The following is a 16469-nucleotide window of genomic DNA, read 5'->3' on the forward strand; positions in this document are numbered from 1 at the left end:
GTCCTATGTCACCCAGGACCATAGGGCAGTGTAAATTCACATTTCAGAGGATCTAGTAAAGCTGCAAAGAAAGAATGACAATGAACATGACTGTTCTGGCTTTGTTGAAGTAAGTTGTCAGCTGCTTGAGGGGTGCCCTTGACCAAACCCCCCAAATCTGATGCCTCAAGTCTGTTTGCTTTGGACTCCCTTACTTAGCTTCTGTTAGTAGCAGTGTTTAACGCAGTAATGACCTTCAGAATGGTGCAACATTTTTCCTATGCTTTCAATGGTGATAACATAGCATTTGATGGAGAGGACTGCTGCTCGTCTAATTGCTTGCCTCTGGAGGTGATCTCAGGTGTGACCCTAATGGGGTAGTGTGATGCTATTAATTGTGTTTGACCAATGACTTTGTGTTTCACCACTGCGTATATTAGTTGCTCAATGTTCACCAGTAGCACATTATGGGGGTCATTACAACCTCGGCGGTCTTTTAACAAGACCGCCGAGGGACCGCCGTGCAGAAGACCGCCAGTAGTGGCGGTTTGCTGCTCGGCGTATTATGACTGTTGGCTGCTCTCCGTCCTTTTTCGGATGGAGAGCCGCCAACAGCCATACTGGCGGGCGGCGGGGAGGTGGAGGTTGCTCTGGCGGTGTTCTGTTGTCGGTGTGGTGTGGGCGGAGGATTCAGGAACTACAACCTGTACTCCAAAGTAGTAACGGTGGCAACTGTCTAACGGTACTGACAACTAAAACCCTGTTCCTCCTCCCTCACCATCATGACTGGTGTTTTACTAAGCTATGCCTCAAGGTGGCTTTTTCCTCGCTTTATTGGTTGAACAGACGAGCCAAAAGGCCCTCCTCTCTGATTCACTAGCAGCCTCTGAGCCCCATCCTCAGGCGCCTGATGTCTTTTTAAGGGGCAAAGGGGGCACAAGGCCCCCCCTCCCCAGTGTGTATTCGGTAAAGGGGAGGGGCCTGCATGGCTCCCCTCTCTGAGCCATTAATAGCACTGGGGACCACGCCCACAGGGGCCGACTCTCTATCTATGTGCTGGGGAGCTCATCCCTTGGACATAGCGGAGTCTCTGCCAGCATGAGAAGAGAAACATGCGTTTGCTCCCGCTTGGTGTGAGCATTTTCAAAACTCCAACCATGTGAGAGCAAACACAAAGTCCACCCCCAGCCAACAGGAGCTTTGAAAATGCTCCCCCTGGTTGGAAGTAGACTTTTGACCTGTTTCTCTACCCATACAGGTCAAACAATTGCTCCTGGTCGGAGGAAGCAGCATTAGTATCTGCTCCCTCTGAATGGGAGCATTGTTGGCTCCTGCTGCATGCAGGGAGCTGGCTGGGGATGCGGAAGCCTTGGAGCTCCCCTGCCACCCCCAATGAGCATATAGTGGGTGCTCTGGATGGGCACCAGGTCACCCACCTTTAAGAAGTGCAGGCCTCAGGGGAAAGTGTCCCTGGAGCCAGAAAAGGCTCGAGGAGGGGGCCATGAGGCCCCCATCCTATTAATTAATAAAATAGCCCTGAGAATGGGGTCCCCAGGGCCTAATAAGGCTCAGCCATGCAGCCCCCCCCCCTCGCCTTTAATTAAAAAAAAACAGCCAGGGGAAGGCTGTATAACTAAGTTTATTATCATTTTCTGATAAAGTGGCAGGGCTACCTGGGTGACGCGCAGGTATTTGGCAGGCCTTCTCGGGCTGGCCAAACACACATGCACGGTAGAATCTCTCCAGCCCAACAACACAGCCAATCCTGACACTGCGCTTGGAGCCTGTGCCCGTCTGCAGCGACAGAGGAGAGAAGTGGCACGGCGTCAGAGTCTCCTCAGCACCGTGCGCGCCGTCTTCGAAAGCGTGAATGCTTACGAGATCCCTGGCGTGTAAGCCAAGGAGCGATAAGGGGGAAACCACAAGATTCAGATTTCAAGATTTTTTTTTGATACGGGAAGAGGGACGGGGAACATGGCGGCCGGTTGAAGCGCTGACCGCGAACTCCCATCGGACGAGAGACGCGGACGAGAGACGCGACCTGCGACCCCTGACCTGGAAACGACGCGCTGAGAGCAGGAGCAGTCCCGCAGTTGGATCGACGCGCGAGAGGATCACCGCGGCCGTAGAGGGGCCCCCTTGTTGTGACGAGGAAGAGGTTTGGAGGAGAGACGCCGGGGAAGAGACTAGGGGAGAGACTGGGATTGTGCAGGGCTCCTAGACCGGCGCCCCGGGTGAGTCGTCCCTCTTGCCGGGAAGAGCTGTTGATGGCGTTTTTTTTTTTTTTTTTTTTCTCTCTCGGTGTTGAGGTTGACAGAGCTCCCTGCGTGAGAGATACACACTGATAAATCCAGATTGGTAGGAATACCATAAATCGTTAATTAACCTGAACATCGGATCTTTAAAAAACAATCGCAGGTTGAATCTGCATAGGATTTTTTTTTTTTCTTTTGTGAGCCTTTCTTTTTTTTTTTGAGACTTCTTCTGTCACCCACAGAGGTTTGATGTTAAACTCTCTTATCATTAACTTTGAGCATTGTCTCTTTGCTTTAAGAGTTATTCCAACGTTGTTTCTACTCCTTGAATTAGACCGAGTTGGGCATCACTGGGCATCATTTGCCTATCGGGCTTGGAGTAGCTATTTGAAGGACTCGGAAGGATCCTAGAAAATCCAGTCTCGGAATACGTTACTATTGGAGTGTACTTGTTTATATTGATCTCCCCGCCCCAGGTCGGGAGATTTAATTAAAAATCACGGCGAACAAGGAGGGGGGCGAAATTGCTTCGGCGAGAGGTGGTCAGGGGGTCCCCTGGAATCAAGCTTTAAATTCCAGTATTTGGGCTGAAGCAGTGAGGGGTGTGCGACGAGGGAGATCTTATACCTCTCGCTGTTCTCTTCGTGGGAGTTTACCGGAGACTCCGGGGCTTTCCACTAGGAGTAATTTGAACAGGAATAAGGTGGGAGGAGAACGTGATACCAGCAGAGCCTCTCGGTGCATGTCTCCAATCAAACGCCGCCCCAGGGTTGCACGGGCAGAGGTTAAAAACCTGGTTGGTGCAAGGACTTGTAAGCCCGGCCCCCTGGGTGTGAGTGATAAGCCCCAGGTTTATTCATCAGAGACTGTAGCAGTTACAAATCCTGGATATAAGACTCACGGCGAAGTCTCTTTAAAGGGGACTGATCAAATTTTGTCATCTGTGGGCCCTCCTATCCCTCTCTTGGGGGAAGGCCAACCTGAACTTCTGGGGAGGAGTGAATCACTGATCACAAGATATTTTCGGACTACTACCTTTCCATCGCAGGATATGGCAAATAGTCAACTAACCTCAGATGATTTAGAAATGTCAAATTTAGCTATGCGTTTGGCTAGGCGGTCGCCCCTAAATCCATTAGACAAGGATCTAGATGGACAGGGAGAGGATTCCTCTAAATTATCGGCTTTGTTAGAAGTGGAGAGCAACCCTCTCAGAGGTACAATGTCTATGGTATGGACGTACAGGCCCTGCTAATCTCTCTTACTAAAGAGATTAGGGAAAAATTTGAGACATCAGAAAATAACCAAACAAGGATTCGGGAAGTATGTGAGGCTTTGGAAAATAAAATCACTTTGTTAACAGATCGGATGGGTAAACTCGAGACTGTGGTGGCGGCCCATGAGGAGCGGGTGGCAGCTCAATCTGAGGATATTTCACAATTAAAACGTGGAGAAAAGTTGTTACAGGACAAACTAGAGATTTTGGAAAATAACATGCGGAGAAATAATATCAGGCTTTTGGGTGTTCCTGAGGGATTGGAAGGGGAAGATATTAAGGGCTATGTGATTGCTTTGATAAAAGAGGTTATCCCAAATACAGCAGGGTTTAACCTGGAAGAGGATATTCAAAGAGTCCATCGTGACCCGTTCAAGAAAAATCCCGGGAGGAAGAATCCCAGGAGGATTCTGATAAATTTCAATACGTACTCTATCAAGGAAAAAATTCTGTCTGAAGCCCTTAAAGTTGGTGTTTTTTCCAAGGGGGATTGGGCCTTCAGGATAAGATCGGACTTGTCTAAAGCAACGTTAGATAGACAGTGGGAATTGGGAAATTTTATGCGTGAGCTTCGTTCTCTTGGGGCTACCGTACAGCTAAGGTTTCCGGCAGCACTCCGGATCATGTGGAAGAACAAAATGTATAACATGAGAGATCCGGGGGAGGTTAGCGCATTTATAGACCAGATTAAGGCGTCACAATAAGATCTAGTGGAAGTATCTCGTCCGATGGGGAGTTCGAATTTAGGATAACAGGATGGTTATCCTAGTAGAATCAGGGAGGGTTCCCCAGGGTAGGGGGGTTGGGTTTGGGTGGGAGTTGGGGTTGGTGTTGGTGGAGGGGGTGGAAGGCACTGGGTGTGGGGGTTTGGGTTGGGTTAGGTGGGTTAGGTGGGTTGAAAGGATAAAAATAAGAAAGTCCTCATATGTTGTTTACCTAGGAGGGGGGTGCGCTGTGCTTATGACGTTTTCCTTTTCTCCTGACAGATATGTCTAAGTATGGGAATTTAAGATTGAAATTTCTTTCTTGGAATGTGAATGGTTTAAGAGTGGTAAGCAGGAGGAGGAAGATTTTTGAATATTTAAGATTGGCGGAAGAGGAGATTATCATATTGCAAGAAACTCATCTCCAACAAACAGAGTGGGAGACCTGGGTTAAACGGTTGAATTGGGTTTCTCTTAGCGTATGCTCCTCCCAAACTAGTGTGATAAAAGGCGTGGCAGTTCTCATCAAAAAATCCATAAAGCTTAGGATAGGATCGGTGCAAGTTGACCCTAGAGGGAGATGGGTAGTGGTAGAACTGTGCGTATGTGGTTATTGGGTCACGGTGGCAGGCTATTATGGACCTAACCTAGATGATCCCACACCATTTCAAGAGTTATTCAATATTTTACTTCTAGCTAGATATCCAGTGGTACTAGGCGGAGACTTCAACATTTTGTTAGACCCTGTACACGATAAGTCAACCCCTCGAGGTACGGATAACTCTCCTAAAATGAGGGCACAGGTGAAACAAGCCATGCAAGATTTAGGATTGGTAGACATATGGCACTGCAGAGGAGGCGAAGGAGACAGATATACATTTTACAATAAAAAATATGGGCATAGATCTAGAATAGATTTTTTTTTAATACATAAAAGTTTATGCCCAGAGGTCAGAAAGGTAGCCCACAATCCAGCTCACCTCTCAGATCATTCAGCTGTAAAATTACACTTGGATATCAGGGTCGTAAATAAAGGTATTAGATGTATAATTAATCGCGCTATACTATTAGACGACTCTATAGTAGAAGCATTAAAAAAAGACACAAGAGATTTCTTTCTTTTGAACCAAGGTACGGCAAGTTTATGGTGTGTTTGGGACGCCTTTAAGGCTTATATTAGAGGGAGGCTTATGAGCCTGGCAATATACAAACATCGTGAAGAAAAAGAGAAATTGGGAGATATGGAATTATCTCTAAAAACCTTGCAAGCTGCAATCCATAAAGCACGAGCAGAAGAGAAGGTCAATTTATTAGAGGACTTGATATGTCAAGAGGTTAATGTTCGGACTAAGCTAGAGGCTTTTTTGGAAAATCGCAGTAAGTTAAAATGGGAAGCTAGCCGATATGCTCACCATGAATATGGAGAAGGTTGCAGTAAGCTACTAGCATGGAAGGTTAAGTCAGACCTCTCTAAAAGATATATTTCAGCAGTCAAATCGGACAATACGATTTGTGTGGAGCAAGAAGAGATTGAGGGGGCATTTGTATCTTTTTTCCAAGACGTATACTCAGAAAGCCTGGTTAATTCAGACGAGTCGATTAGTGATTTTCTAGAAAAACTACACCTTCCAGCTCTAGAAGATTCTGAAAAGACCCTATTAAATTGTAAAATAAATGAGGCTGAGCTTATTGAAGGCATAAAAGCGTTAAAAAAAGGAAAGGCCGCTGGTCCAGACAATCTACCTAATGAATTGTACAAGGTCTTGGGGGAAGTTATTAGTCCTTTTTTATTAGAATTATTTAATTCTATGCTGGTTGAGGGGGCTCAGACGCCTAAATCCTGGAGAGAGGCTATAATTTGTCTAGTTTTAAAGCCAGGTAAGGACCCAATGTCTTGTGCATCTTACAGACCCATCTCCCTGTTGAATGCCGACTACAAACTTTATACAGGGATTTTAGCCAGGAGATTAGGGAGTGCCATAGGCAATCTGATTCATACGGATCAAAAGGGTTTTATGAAAGGGAGGTATCTCCAGGATGTAACACATGAGTTATTTGCTGCAATAGATCTGGCGGAACAAGAAAAGACCCCTCTGGCGATTCTGACTTTTGACGCAGCAAAGGCCTTCGATCGGGTCAATTGGTCTTTTTTGAGGTTAGTGCTGGAAAAAGGAGGCTTGGGATTTCCTTTTGTTAGGACAGTCAGGGAATTGTATAGATGCCCCTCAGCGAGAATTCTGGTCAACGGCCAGTTATCACAAGAATTTAGGATTTGGCGGGGTACGCGACAGGGATGTCCATTGTCTCCCTTGCTTTTTAACTTATATATTGAGCCTCTGGCAATTTCTCTTAGGTTAAGTAAGGAAATTACTCCATTTCAAAGTGGGGACTGGGAAAAAAAAGTAGCATTATATGCGGATGATCTTATGCTATACACCAAGGATGTTAGTTCTACCCTACTAGCGTTCAATACTTTGATGGAGCAATTTGGTAAACTTTCTGGTTACAGCGTAAACACAGAAAAGACAGAAATAATGTGTTGGAATTTGACTTATGCTTCTCCTTTAGTCAAACAAGAGATCAGATATTTGGGTATACGATTAACAAATGATCTAAATGAGGTACCTAAACTAAATTTTAACATAACATACAGAGAAACCAAAAAATTGCTAAAGACGTGGGCCGCTCTCCCTCTTTCCATAATTGGAAGATCCAACATTTTGAAGATGTGTATTCTCCCAAAATTCACCTTTTTATTCAACACTATTCCACTAGAGTTTAAGAACTGCTGGTTTAAAAAACTACAGGGGGATTTATCCTCGTTTGTATGGGCCTCTAAAGGAGTAAGGATCTCGTGGAAAAAGATGAGTAAAAAAAAAGAGTGGGGGGGCATTGCGTCTCCAGATTTCTTCAAGTATTATCTGGCATTTCAATTAAAAAACATTAGAAACCTATTGAATAAGAAGTCAGAATATGATCCGGCGTGGAAAGCCTTAACGGCACACCTCGAGGAAAAAGCAGATCATTTTCTATATAAATTCGGCCATCCTAAGTACTTCAAGAAGGTACGCTTGAAGACACTCAGACATGCATGCAACATTTGGATGCACTTTCGGAAGGTGCTAGAGATACCCTATTTTTGCAGCTCTTCCCCCATTTGGGATTCACCTGGCACTCCTGAATGCCTCACTGATAAATTATCAATTCCTTTGAGAGTGAGTGGGATTGTAAGATGGGGCCAGATAATGGAAGGACCAGAACTGTTAAGCTGGTCGACACTTTATGAAGGGACTGGAGGCACAGTCTCCAAATTCAAGTATCTTCAGATAGCTAGTTGGGTTAAATCGCAACAAATAGGAGAAATAGGAAGGAATATATGGGAAGGGAAATTAAACCAGAAAATCATTAATAAGGAAGTTGCTCTGTGGTACCATGCTCTGTTGGAAGCAACAAGGGATGGGACATCCCTTCCCTTGTCGAAGTGGGGGGGGATCTTTCCAACTCTAGATGTGAAATCTTTATGGAATAGGTCCTGCTCAGAATTGTGGTTCACGACCAGCCCGGCAGAGTTGAAGAAAAACCATTTGTTCACACTTCATAGGGTTTACTGGACGCCGGCCAGATTAACAGCTATCGGGAAAACTCAGAAAAACTGTCCGAGGTGTGGTGACGATAAGGCAAACGATATACACATGTTTTGGCAATGTTCAAAGTTGTGGGAATATTGGGAGGAGATAGGAAACACTTTAAAGATAATATTTAATGTGAACGTAAAATTGGATCTTTCTATGGTGGTGTTTGGGGTCAGTGAACAGGGTATGAATTATCAAAAATTGTCAGCACATCAGGAGCACCTGTTGTTTGTATTAATACTTTTGGCTAGACGAGAAATTTGTCGTAAATGGGTTGACCCCTTTCCCCCCCGTTCTAAGGATTGGCAAATATCTGTAAATCGAATGTGCATAATGGAACAACGAGGTCCCCTTTCTAGAAGGGATAACTTCTGGATGAACTGGGAAAATGTCTACCAATAGTATATTACTGTTTTGCTGTCTGGTCTCCTCCTCGTGCAACTTAAGTCCAATGATTAGTACTCCCCTTACCCAATACTGGGCGATGCTTTGGTTATGACTAGGTTTCATAGAAAATAGTATATCCTGGTTGATGGCATACGATTGGGAGAATAATAAAACGTAGACCAAACGGGACGACCCAAGGGTTACGTTTCCCCCGTCCGGTACCATTTTTCCTCTACCAAAGCATGGGTGATAATTATGAGGACGAAAAAAAAAAAAAAAGAGGAGAGAAGTGGCACGGCAGCGAGGGAAGGTAAGTGGTTTTTAAAATAGTAATTAATTTAATGTTTATTCCCACCTCCTATCCCCCCGTGCCGCCCAGCCCCTTCCCCACCTAGCGCTGACAGTGATAATGGATGGTGCAAGCTGCTGTGGCCTGCTGATGAGTGCCCTGTCACTTATTGTTTTTACAAATTAAGCAGTGTCAAGAGTCTGGGGCTGACCTGGCTCCTTGTTTCTGAACAATGCACCCAGTAACTAAAATAGAGGCTTGCAATTCCCACAGTATATTTGGGTCATTTGAGTTTGCTGTACGTCTGAAAAAAGAAAATAGTAAAAGAGCACAGGCACTCCTAAGGAACTTTTGCCTGACTTGAGCATGCAAATCATACAAGATATTGTAATCATAAAAGTTTTTTTTGTTTTGTTTTTAATGGAGTGTTTTCTTTTTACACCAATTTGCTTGTATATTGATTTGATGTCACTATCTTGTTTTATGTATATTGTATCTTTTTACATAGCCAACAAACACTTGACATGGCTTTCAGCTACATGAAGTTTCTATAAAAAGTTATATACTGCTGTGATATAATAAAAAAAAACACAAGCCAGGCAATGAGATTTAGAGCAAGAGAGCTGTTCTCCGGAACACAAACTCAAAGATGAATATGTACCAAAGTGAAAAAGAAGTGTAGGACCTTGAATAATGCAATTAATGTTTCCTGTGCGCAATTTGAGCATATTGCACCAAGGCTTCAAGGTTGGAGGCCCTAAAGGTTGGAGGTCTTGACTCTAGCGCTCGGTTGCAAATATTATTCCATGAAATGCAAACTGAAAAACAAACATATAGGGCCTCATTACGATGGGGAGGTTTCTGCCAATGTGCCAATGTGGCTACCTCCCCTCTAGGCCCATTATGAGTTTCCAGCTAAGTCGGCAGTTGGAAATCTGAGTTTCCACCCACCGGCCTAGCGGGAAACACACTACAGCATTGTCTCCGGCTCGTGATCGAGCCGGCGGCAACGCTATAGAGCACACGGTGCTCTAGCACTCTTGCAATGTTCACTGTCTGCAAAGCAGAAAGTGAACATTGTGTTAGTGCTGGACAAGGGGGCCCGTGCACTGCCCATTCCAAGTGCAAGGGCCCCCTACACCCGTTCTCCGCCAGCCATTTCATGGCGGTACTACCTCCATGAAATCGCTGGCAGCTAATGAAGTCCTAATTCCAAGGCAGCGTTGCTTGCGGAGCTGCCCTAGCAGATTAGGACCGCCACAACCGCCAGGCTGCCGGAACAACTAATCCTGGCAGTGCTGGCAGCCCGACTGCGGCACGACCACTGCATTTGTAATGTGGCGCTTGGACCGCCGCATTGGCGCGGTCTGATCACCATCCACAAACCTTGCGGTCATGAGACCGCCAGCTTAGTAATGACCCCCATAATCTTTTTCTCTCCAAACGTTCACATAAATTGACCAAATATTTTATATTGTCATTTCGAAGAAATTAGGACATAATTTACTTTCATGTAATCTATAAAAACAATGCCATCAAGCACTCACTCTTCTTGAGGAGAAAAGCACACACTTTTGTGAGTCATGTTTTATATTGCATTGCTTTAACTGCTCTTGCACTTATTCATCATTTTTCTATGAGGAAATTAAATAATGTTTATGTTAATATTTTTGAAGTCTTAGCACTGTGGTGTAATCTTAAGATAATTGTATTCAAATGAAACTAATTTTAGACAAGACTGCAAATATATTATATGCTAACTATATCGCTTTATATGAAACTGAGGGATTTAAATGTAAACCTGATAATGTTAAATTATCAGAAGTTATTAATCTCCGAACATTTTATGTGTAACTTGTAGCAAACGAAGTAGCCATCGAAGGAGAGAACTCAGTATTAGCTAAGTAAATAAAGGGAGATGTGGTTGGCATTATATTATATAAAGATCGAGTTTGGTGAAATATAATAAAATGGACACTGAAGAAATAGAAGTGATATTATATTTTGTTCACTTGAAACACGTTATGAAAAATTCGTTTTTTAATGTGTGTGTCAAATACGATGTTGAATATTTGTAACCCTTAGGTTCATCTGGAATCTTACTGCATGGCATTAAAGTAATGTATGTGCTTTTGCAGAATTTGAGATTCTTTTACCCAGATATTACGTTACTTTACGAGATATATAATTATAAATAATTGGAAGATTAAATATGTGTGAGGATGAATTAATCATATTTTACATTTTTATTTGGCATCTTCTGAGGAATAAGTTGTTCTGGTGATATAAATAGGACAGCAATAGGCTGGGAAACCATATCTATCTAGCCACTTGAATGTGTCATACACAATAAGAGATTAGAAATAGCAAATATGATGTTTTCAGTGTGATATTATATTTAATGTGTTATTATGATTGTTACGCTGTTTACAAATGGAATTTGTAAAATGTCTTATTAAATTATATTTTAGAAATTTTGGCCCTGATGAAGGAACAAGGCAGTCATGAAATATGTGTTGACCTTTTTAAATTACATCGATTTTAATAAAGGAGTTCATTCGTTTAGAAAATATAACAGATTGCAAATCTCATTTTGGTGTTTGTTTTACCGGCTACACGTGTCCATCATAGGTCAGCAGGACTGAGTCCATGCCAGAAGTTCATGCTTTCCTCTATCTGTATACTGGAGTTCAGGTGCATACGTCGGGCCCCCTAGAGCTCCTGGACACTTTTGGCCAAGTGGAAGAAGTGGATATAAAAATAACAGGGCTCTTAAAGCTATATTTACCTTTAGTTCCTGTCCCTGGCTTCATTACTGCAGAGACCAGTAAGAGCAAAGGCACGACCATGAGTACCATGGGTAGTGCCAGGGGTATCAGCAGCTATCCCTCACTACCCCTAAATGATGGCCATGGCTACCTATGGACAATATGATCGAAATAGATTCTTTTGACTGCATCATGTAGCGTGTTCACGTATGTTTCTAAACTGCTAAACTGCATTTCAGTGCAATAAAGACTTTCTAGGCCTAGATAGTCTGCACCACAACTCTTCTACATATTCACTTTGGTAGTCATAGAATAGTTGAAATGTTAAAGGACGCTTCCAGGCACGTGTCAATGCTTGGAGATGTCATCCTAATATGTAATATGCTTTTCCCAAAGAAGCCAGTGCAATCCCCTTTGAATTGCTTTGTTGCGCCCAGTGCCCAGTCATTGACATAAAGGTGTTTCCCATGAACATGAGAGCATCCTCACTAACTCTGATGCACTAACAATGATTGTGCAGGTGCCCCCCAATCTATGTATTACAGGTCAAAGACTAACATAAGGGGTGTGTAGAGCGTTAACTCCTTGACGAGTTCAAAGAGGTACTGGAGCACGAAGGTCTTACTGAACGTGCAACTGAATTGCTTTCCGAGGGACCGTCAAACAGCTCTTTGTGGAAGACTGAGGGTTCCTCTAGGAAAGTGAACAGCTTTTTAATCTCCCCTTTGTGAGGAAACTCCTCCTTCAACCTCAAAGAGGCAATAAGGCTGAATTTTGTATGTGTGCCAGCCTACAGGACACAGCTTGTGCACGCTTATGAAGTGTATGTCTGACCTCTTCAAGAGGGCACATATTACATAAGAGGCAGCAGGACCATAGGTTGCACAATATAAAGGGCTGGTGTAAATGACATATTAAGCATTTATTAGAACTAGAGAAGCATAATGTACGGTTTAACATACATAATTGAAAAATGTGGTTTAGATTCCTAGTCAACACTGACAAACACACACCTCTTTCGTGAAACTGTAGATTTCCTGCGGTGGAATTTACAGAAAGTAGAACTGGTGTAATTTTTTCAATTAAAAATATAAAAAACAGAAAATAAAGAAACATTATGAGAAGTGAATATGACAGAAACAAATGTGATGCTATTAGGAACATGTTAGCTGAAGGCAAGCATGACAACGTTAGTCAAATAAGCCTTACTTCGTGAGTTGCAAAATTCTCCATCTTTGTACTCTCCAAATCCTGGTGCATGCTATCCTGGTCTGGACTCTTAAAAATAATTAGGAAATTGGGAAACAACTGAATAATGCATATAAACACCATGCTGTCATAACCGCCTTTACAGTTCATATAACATGTTAACAAACCAAAATAATTTTTCTCTGCCGAATTCATACAAACCCGCTAAACAGATCAATGAGACGCTACCAGAAACGGACACGAAAAGGTTAAAGAATCATTCAAACTCTTGTTTGTTTTATATGGGCCTTCCCCATTTCTATGTCTGAATCTGAAAGTAAGCACACCACATTCGGAATTCTAGTCCAACTTCTATTTTATCGACCAGCTGGCACCTACAATGGGAAAAACCACATCATAGTGGCCAGGAGTTCAAGCTATTTATTTTATATATTTTAGCAATTTTGGACAGCGCATGCAACCACAATGGTATAAACGTGCTGAGATAATCAGTGTGTAGAAATGGTTGCAACAAAGGAAAGGGTTGAGTTTTTTAAAAGATATACATCATTCCTTGATTTCAGAAGCTGTTTGGTCAACATGTGTTGCCATAGTAAAATGTGATCCCAACCATATTCCAATAAACTTGTTCAGTAAGAAGGGAGAAAAGCCCAGGTTTTGCAACACCGCAAGACAGTGTTGATTAAAGTTTGTTTGTTGTTGGTCTGTAGATAAGGGTGTCTTATGCCTTTTTGGGATTAAGCTTTATGACATTTTATGACATCCAAGCTACGTGCTGGATGATGCACCCACAGAACGTCTCTATTCACTGTTATTGTATTTCGATCCTTGATACTCTTCTTTAAGGAGCCATCCCATACTATTATTTACCACTTTTTTCCCTTTTCAATTATTTAACTGCCCAGAACACATTCATTCATCTCTCTTTTCATGGTCTGCTTTCAGAGATTTTTTTATATTTAATAAACAAATTATCAGTCAGTTTAACGAAGATGTTAAATTGACTACCTGTCTAAAATAGTCCCTCATTGAATGACACCAGAAGAAAAATAGTTAAATATTGAAAGCTCTGCTTGTATGTTGTTATGTTATGTTCTGCAGATTTGTAGAGTGCACTATCACCACAGAGGATACCCTGGTACTGAGCAGGTGTGAGTCTAGCCAAACCTATGGCCTAGTGTGTCTACTTGATAAGCTAGGTCGTCAGCTTCTTGAAGAATTCAGGAAGTGGGAAGGAGGCTCTTATGTGTAGCTGTAAGTCATTCCACGTTTTTGGAACGATGTAGGAGAAAGCTTGACTGACAGATTTAGTTTTCCATGTGTGTGGGATGTATGCAAATATGAGTCCGGATGAGCAGTGATGTTTGGAAGGTTTGGAAAAGCTGATGCAGTTTTTGAGGTATGTTGGGCCAGTGTTAAGTAGTGCCTTGAAAGTGTGAGAGCAAAGTTTGAATGTTGCTGGTTTATGTATGGGGAGGCAGTGGAGCTCTTTCAGGTGTGGTGTGATGTGAGAGCGGCCCAGAAGTTTGAAAGTGAGTGTGGCCAAAGAACTCTGATTGGTCTGCAGCCTTTAAGTACGTTTTTTGTTGGTCCTGGCATAGATGGTGTTTCTTCTACGATGGTCTTATAGGTATAATTAGTGATCATTTATGTGCATAGAGCATTATATTGATAGGGTGATACCCATCTAATGAAAAATTTCGTACAAACTTTCGTCAAAATGAAAGTGAAATATTTTTCATTTTTATTTATTTATATTTGGTTTTATAGTTTTGTTTCCCAAGAGCCAATAAAAAAGGTTGTCAACACATAGTATAAATATATATGAATCACTGATGGCCTCCCTTGCTCTACCTGGAGCATTGCAGCACTCAAAACAGATTACACAAAGGAAGACAGGTTTCTTTAAGGGTGCCTTGACTCACGTTTGATAGCCTGGCTTGAGCAGCAATGCAGTCCTCTGGGAATATTTGTGGAAGTTTTGTATGTTACCAATGAACCAAACAATGTTGTGGGACAAATATAAAACTTAAATTATTTCACCAAGTTTAAGTAAAAATAGAAACATGCCATAAGAACAGATCGAAATGGAGAAAATCAAAGATATTTCTCATCTAACTTACGTTTTATGTACTACTACACCTGTATAGCCGCAAAAACAAAGAATAATTTTCAAATATATGGATTTTGCCCTAAAAAGTTGTGCCACTAAGTTAAAGATAATGTTTTGATATTCAAAGGTCCTGAGTCTGTGTTCCCTGGTGAAATATAGGTTTGGTGAGGATTGTTTTGAAGTAGTTGCAGGCCACTTGTGAATTCTTTAAACAGTGGTTTCATAAGTGTTCCAAACAATGCCTTGGAAGATATCTGGGTTTTTAGAAATGTCAGAATGTATCCAAGTTTTTTGTGGATCTGAATGAATGTTTTCATTCAATGTACGAGTTGAGTAGGTAATTCATTAATGATTTTGAATGACAGAGAGGTAACAATGAAGACATTCTAAACTTTTTGAAACTTCAATTTTCAAAGTTCTTGAAAACCCTAAGTGCCGAAGTAATTGATGCCTTTGTTTGTGTAACTGCAGTTAGGTCATCTATAATTAGAAATAGCAGGAGTGGTTCAGAGGTTAAAACTTTCTCATTAAATCATAAGTAAGTGTTTAGGATAATGAAACACAAACTTAAATTTTTATTAAGAAGGGACTTTGACACATTCATTCATATTGAAACAGATAACTGCCAGATCATTTCTGTTAGTTCTTCATTAGAAATCGTCAACTCCATAAGTAGAATGTAGGATCTCTTGATGTGTAGATAGGTGAAGGCATTATTTTATTTGACCATTTGACTGGTTAAAGCACTTAAAGCACAAGGAACATTCATAGAAGTATGAGGCAATAGAGAGAAAACTCTACAAGGACCAGCAAAGTTTTTTGTCCTGAAAGGCAGCTCTTATATCTCTATATTACCCAATCATCAATCCAGGTGTAGAAGTATTTTGTAGACTTAATTTAAAGAATGTAAGAATGTACTCATGAAACAAAAACAACAAAGCTATCTAGTTATCACTGTCTCCCTGCTTATAAACAAATTGTTTACTAATTACAAAATGGAACCTCTATCCAAAACAATAAGTAATTCACCCTCTCCTTTAGGGTCAAGTTATGGACAGAATTGTCCACCATGGAAGTAGCCACCATCCAATACTCAAACAATCACTCACAGTATTAGCCAGTAGCATGAAATAAACAAAGCACTTCACAATGTAAGTGCTTATGTCCTCCAAATTGGTATGTGGAAACCAACAAACCAACCGTAAATACAATGGTCAATTAAACATAATAACATTGGATAATACCAACAAGACACACTGAGAGCCAGTCTTGGTATGTAAGCATGTGTGTGTGGTGTGCATGGTGTGTGTGTTTGTTCCTATGGATAGATGGATAGATAGATAGATAGATAGATAGATAGATAGATAGATAGATAGACAGACAGACAGACAGACAGACAGACAGACAGACAGACAGACAGACAGACAGACAGACAGACAGATAGATAGATAGATAGATAGATAGATAGATAGATAGATAGATAGATAGATAGATAGATAGATAGATAGATAGATAGATAGATAGATAGATTTAAGTTCAACTACTTTCTTGAGCGGGTGAGTAGCCATTAGATAACAGGACAAATGCTCAAATTTGGGACTTTTGTTTTAGTCAGTCAAAGACTTAATATCATTACTGGAGGACATGATGCACAGGCAGATACAGACACATATATGCAGGATGCAGAGGAAATAACTTAAATTCTGTAAAATTTTGATTTGTTGTTTTAAGAGTCAGGTCATCAAGTTAGACATTTTGGTGGAAGATGAAGTGAAGACATGCAACCAGGGGTTCACTATGACAAAACATAACTAAGTATTTCTGCTGCCTAATACATTAATGATTTCAGTGCACATG

At 41.7% G+C, this 16469-nt stretch overlaps 1 protein-coding gene across 7 annotated transcripts in view; it reads right to left on the reverse strand.

Moving 5' to 3' along the window:
- The window catches only part of NEXN (nexilin F-actin binding protein), a 353325-nt gene that overhangs the window by 150052 nt on the left and 186804 nt on the right, over positions 1–16469 (reverse strand). For 5 of the 7 annotated variants that reach the window (XM_069232244.1, XM_069232240.1, XM_069232243.1 and 2 more), the window contains one exon: positions 12500–12568. The exons of the other annotated variants lie outside the window; for them this stretch is intronic. In XM_069232244.1, the coding sequence (XP_069088345.1) occupies positions 12500–12568 (69 nt within the window). The remainder of the gene's footprint in view (positions 1–12499; positions 12569–16469) is intronic. 7 annotated transcript variants of the gene reach the window in all.

The sequence above is a fragment of the Pleurodeles waltl genome, chromosome 4_2, assembly GCF_031143425.1.
Source record: "Pleurodeles waltl isolate 20211129_DDA chromosome 4_2, aPleWal1.hap1.20221129, whole genome shotgun sequence".
Classification (NCBI taxonomy): Eukaryota; Metazoa; Chordata; class Amphibia; order Caudata; family Salamandridae; genus Pleurodeles; species Pleurodeles waltl.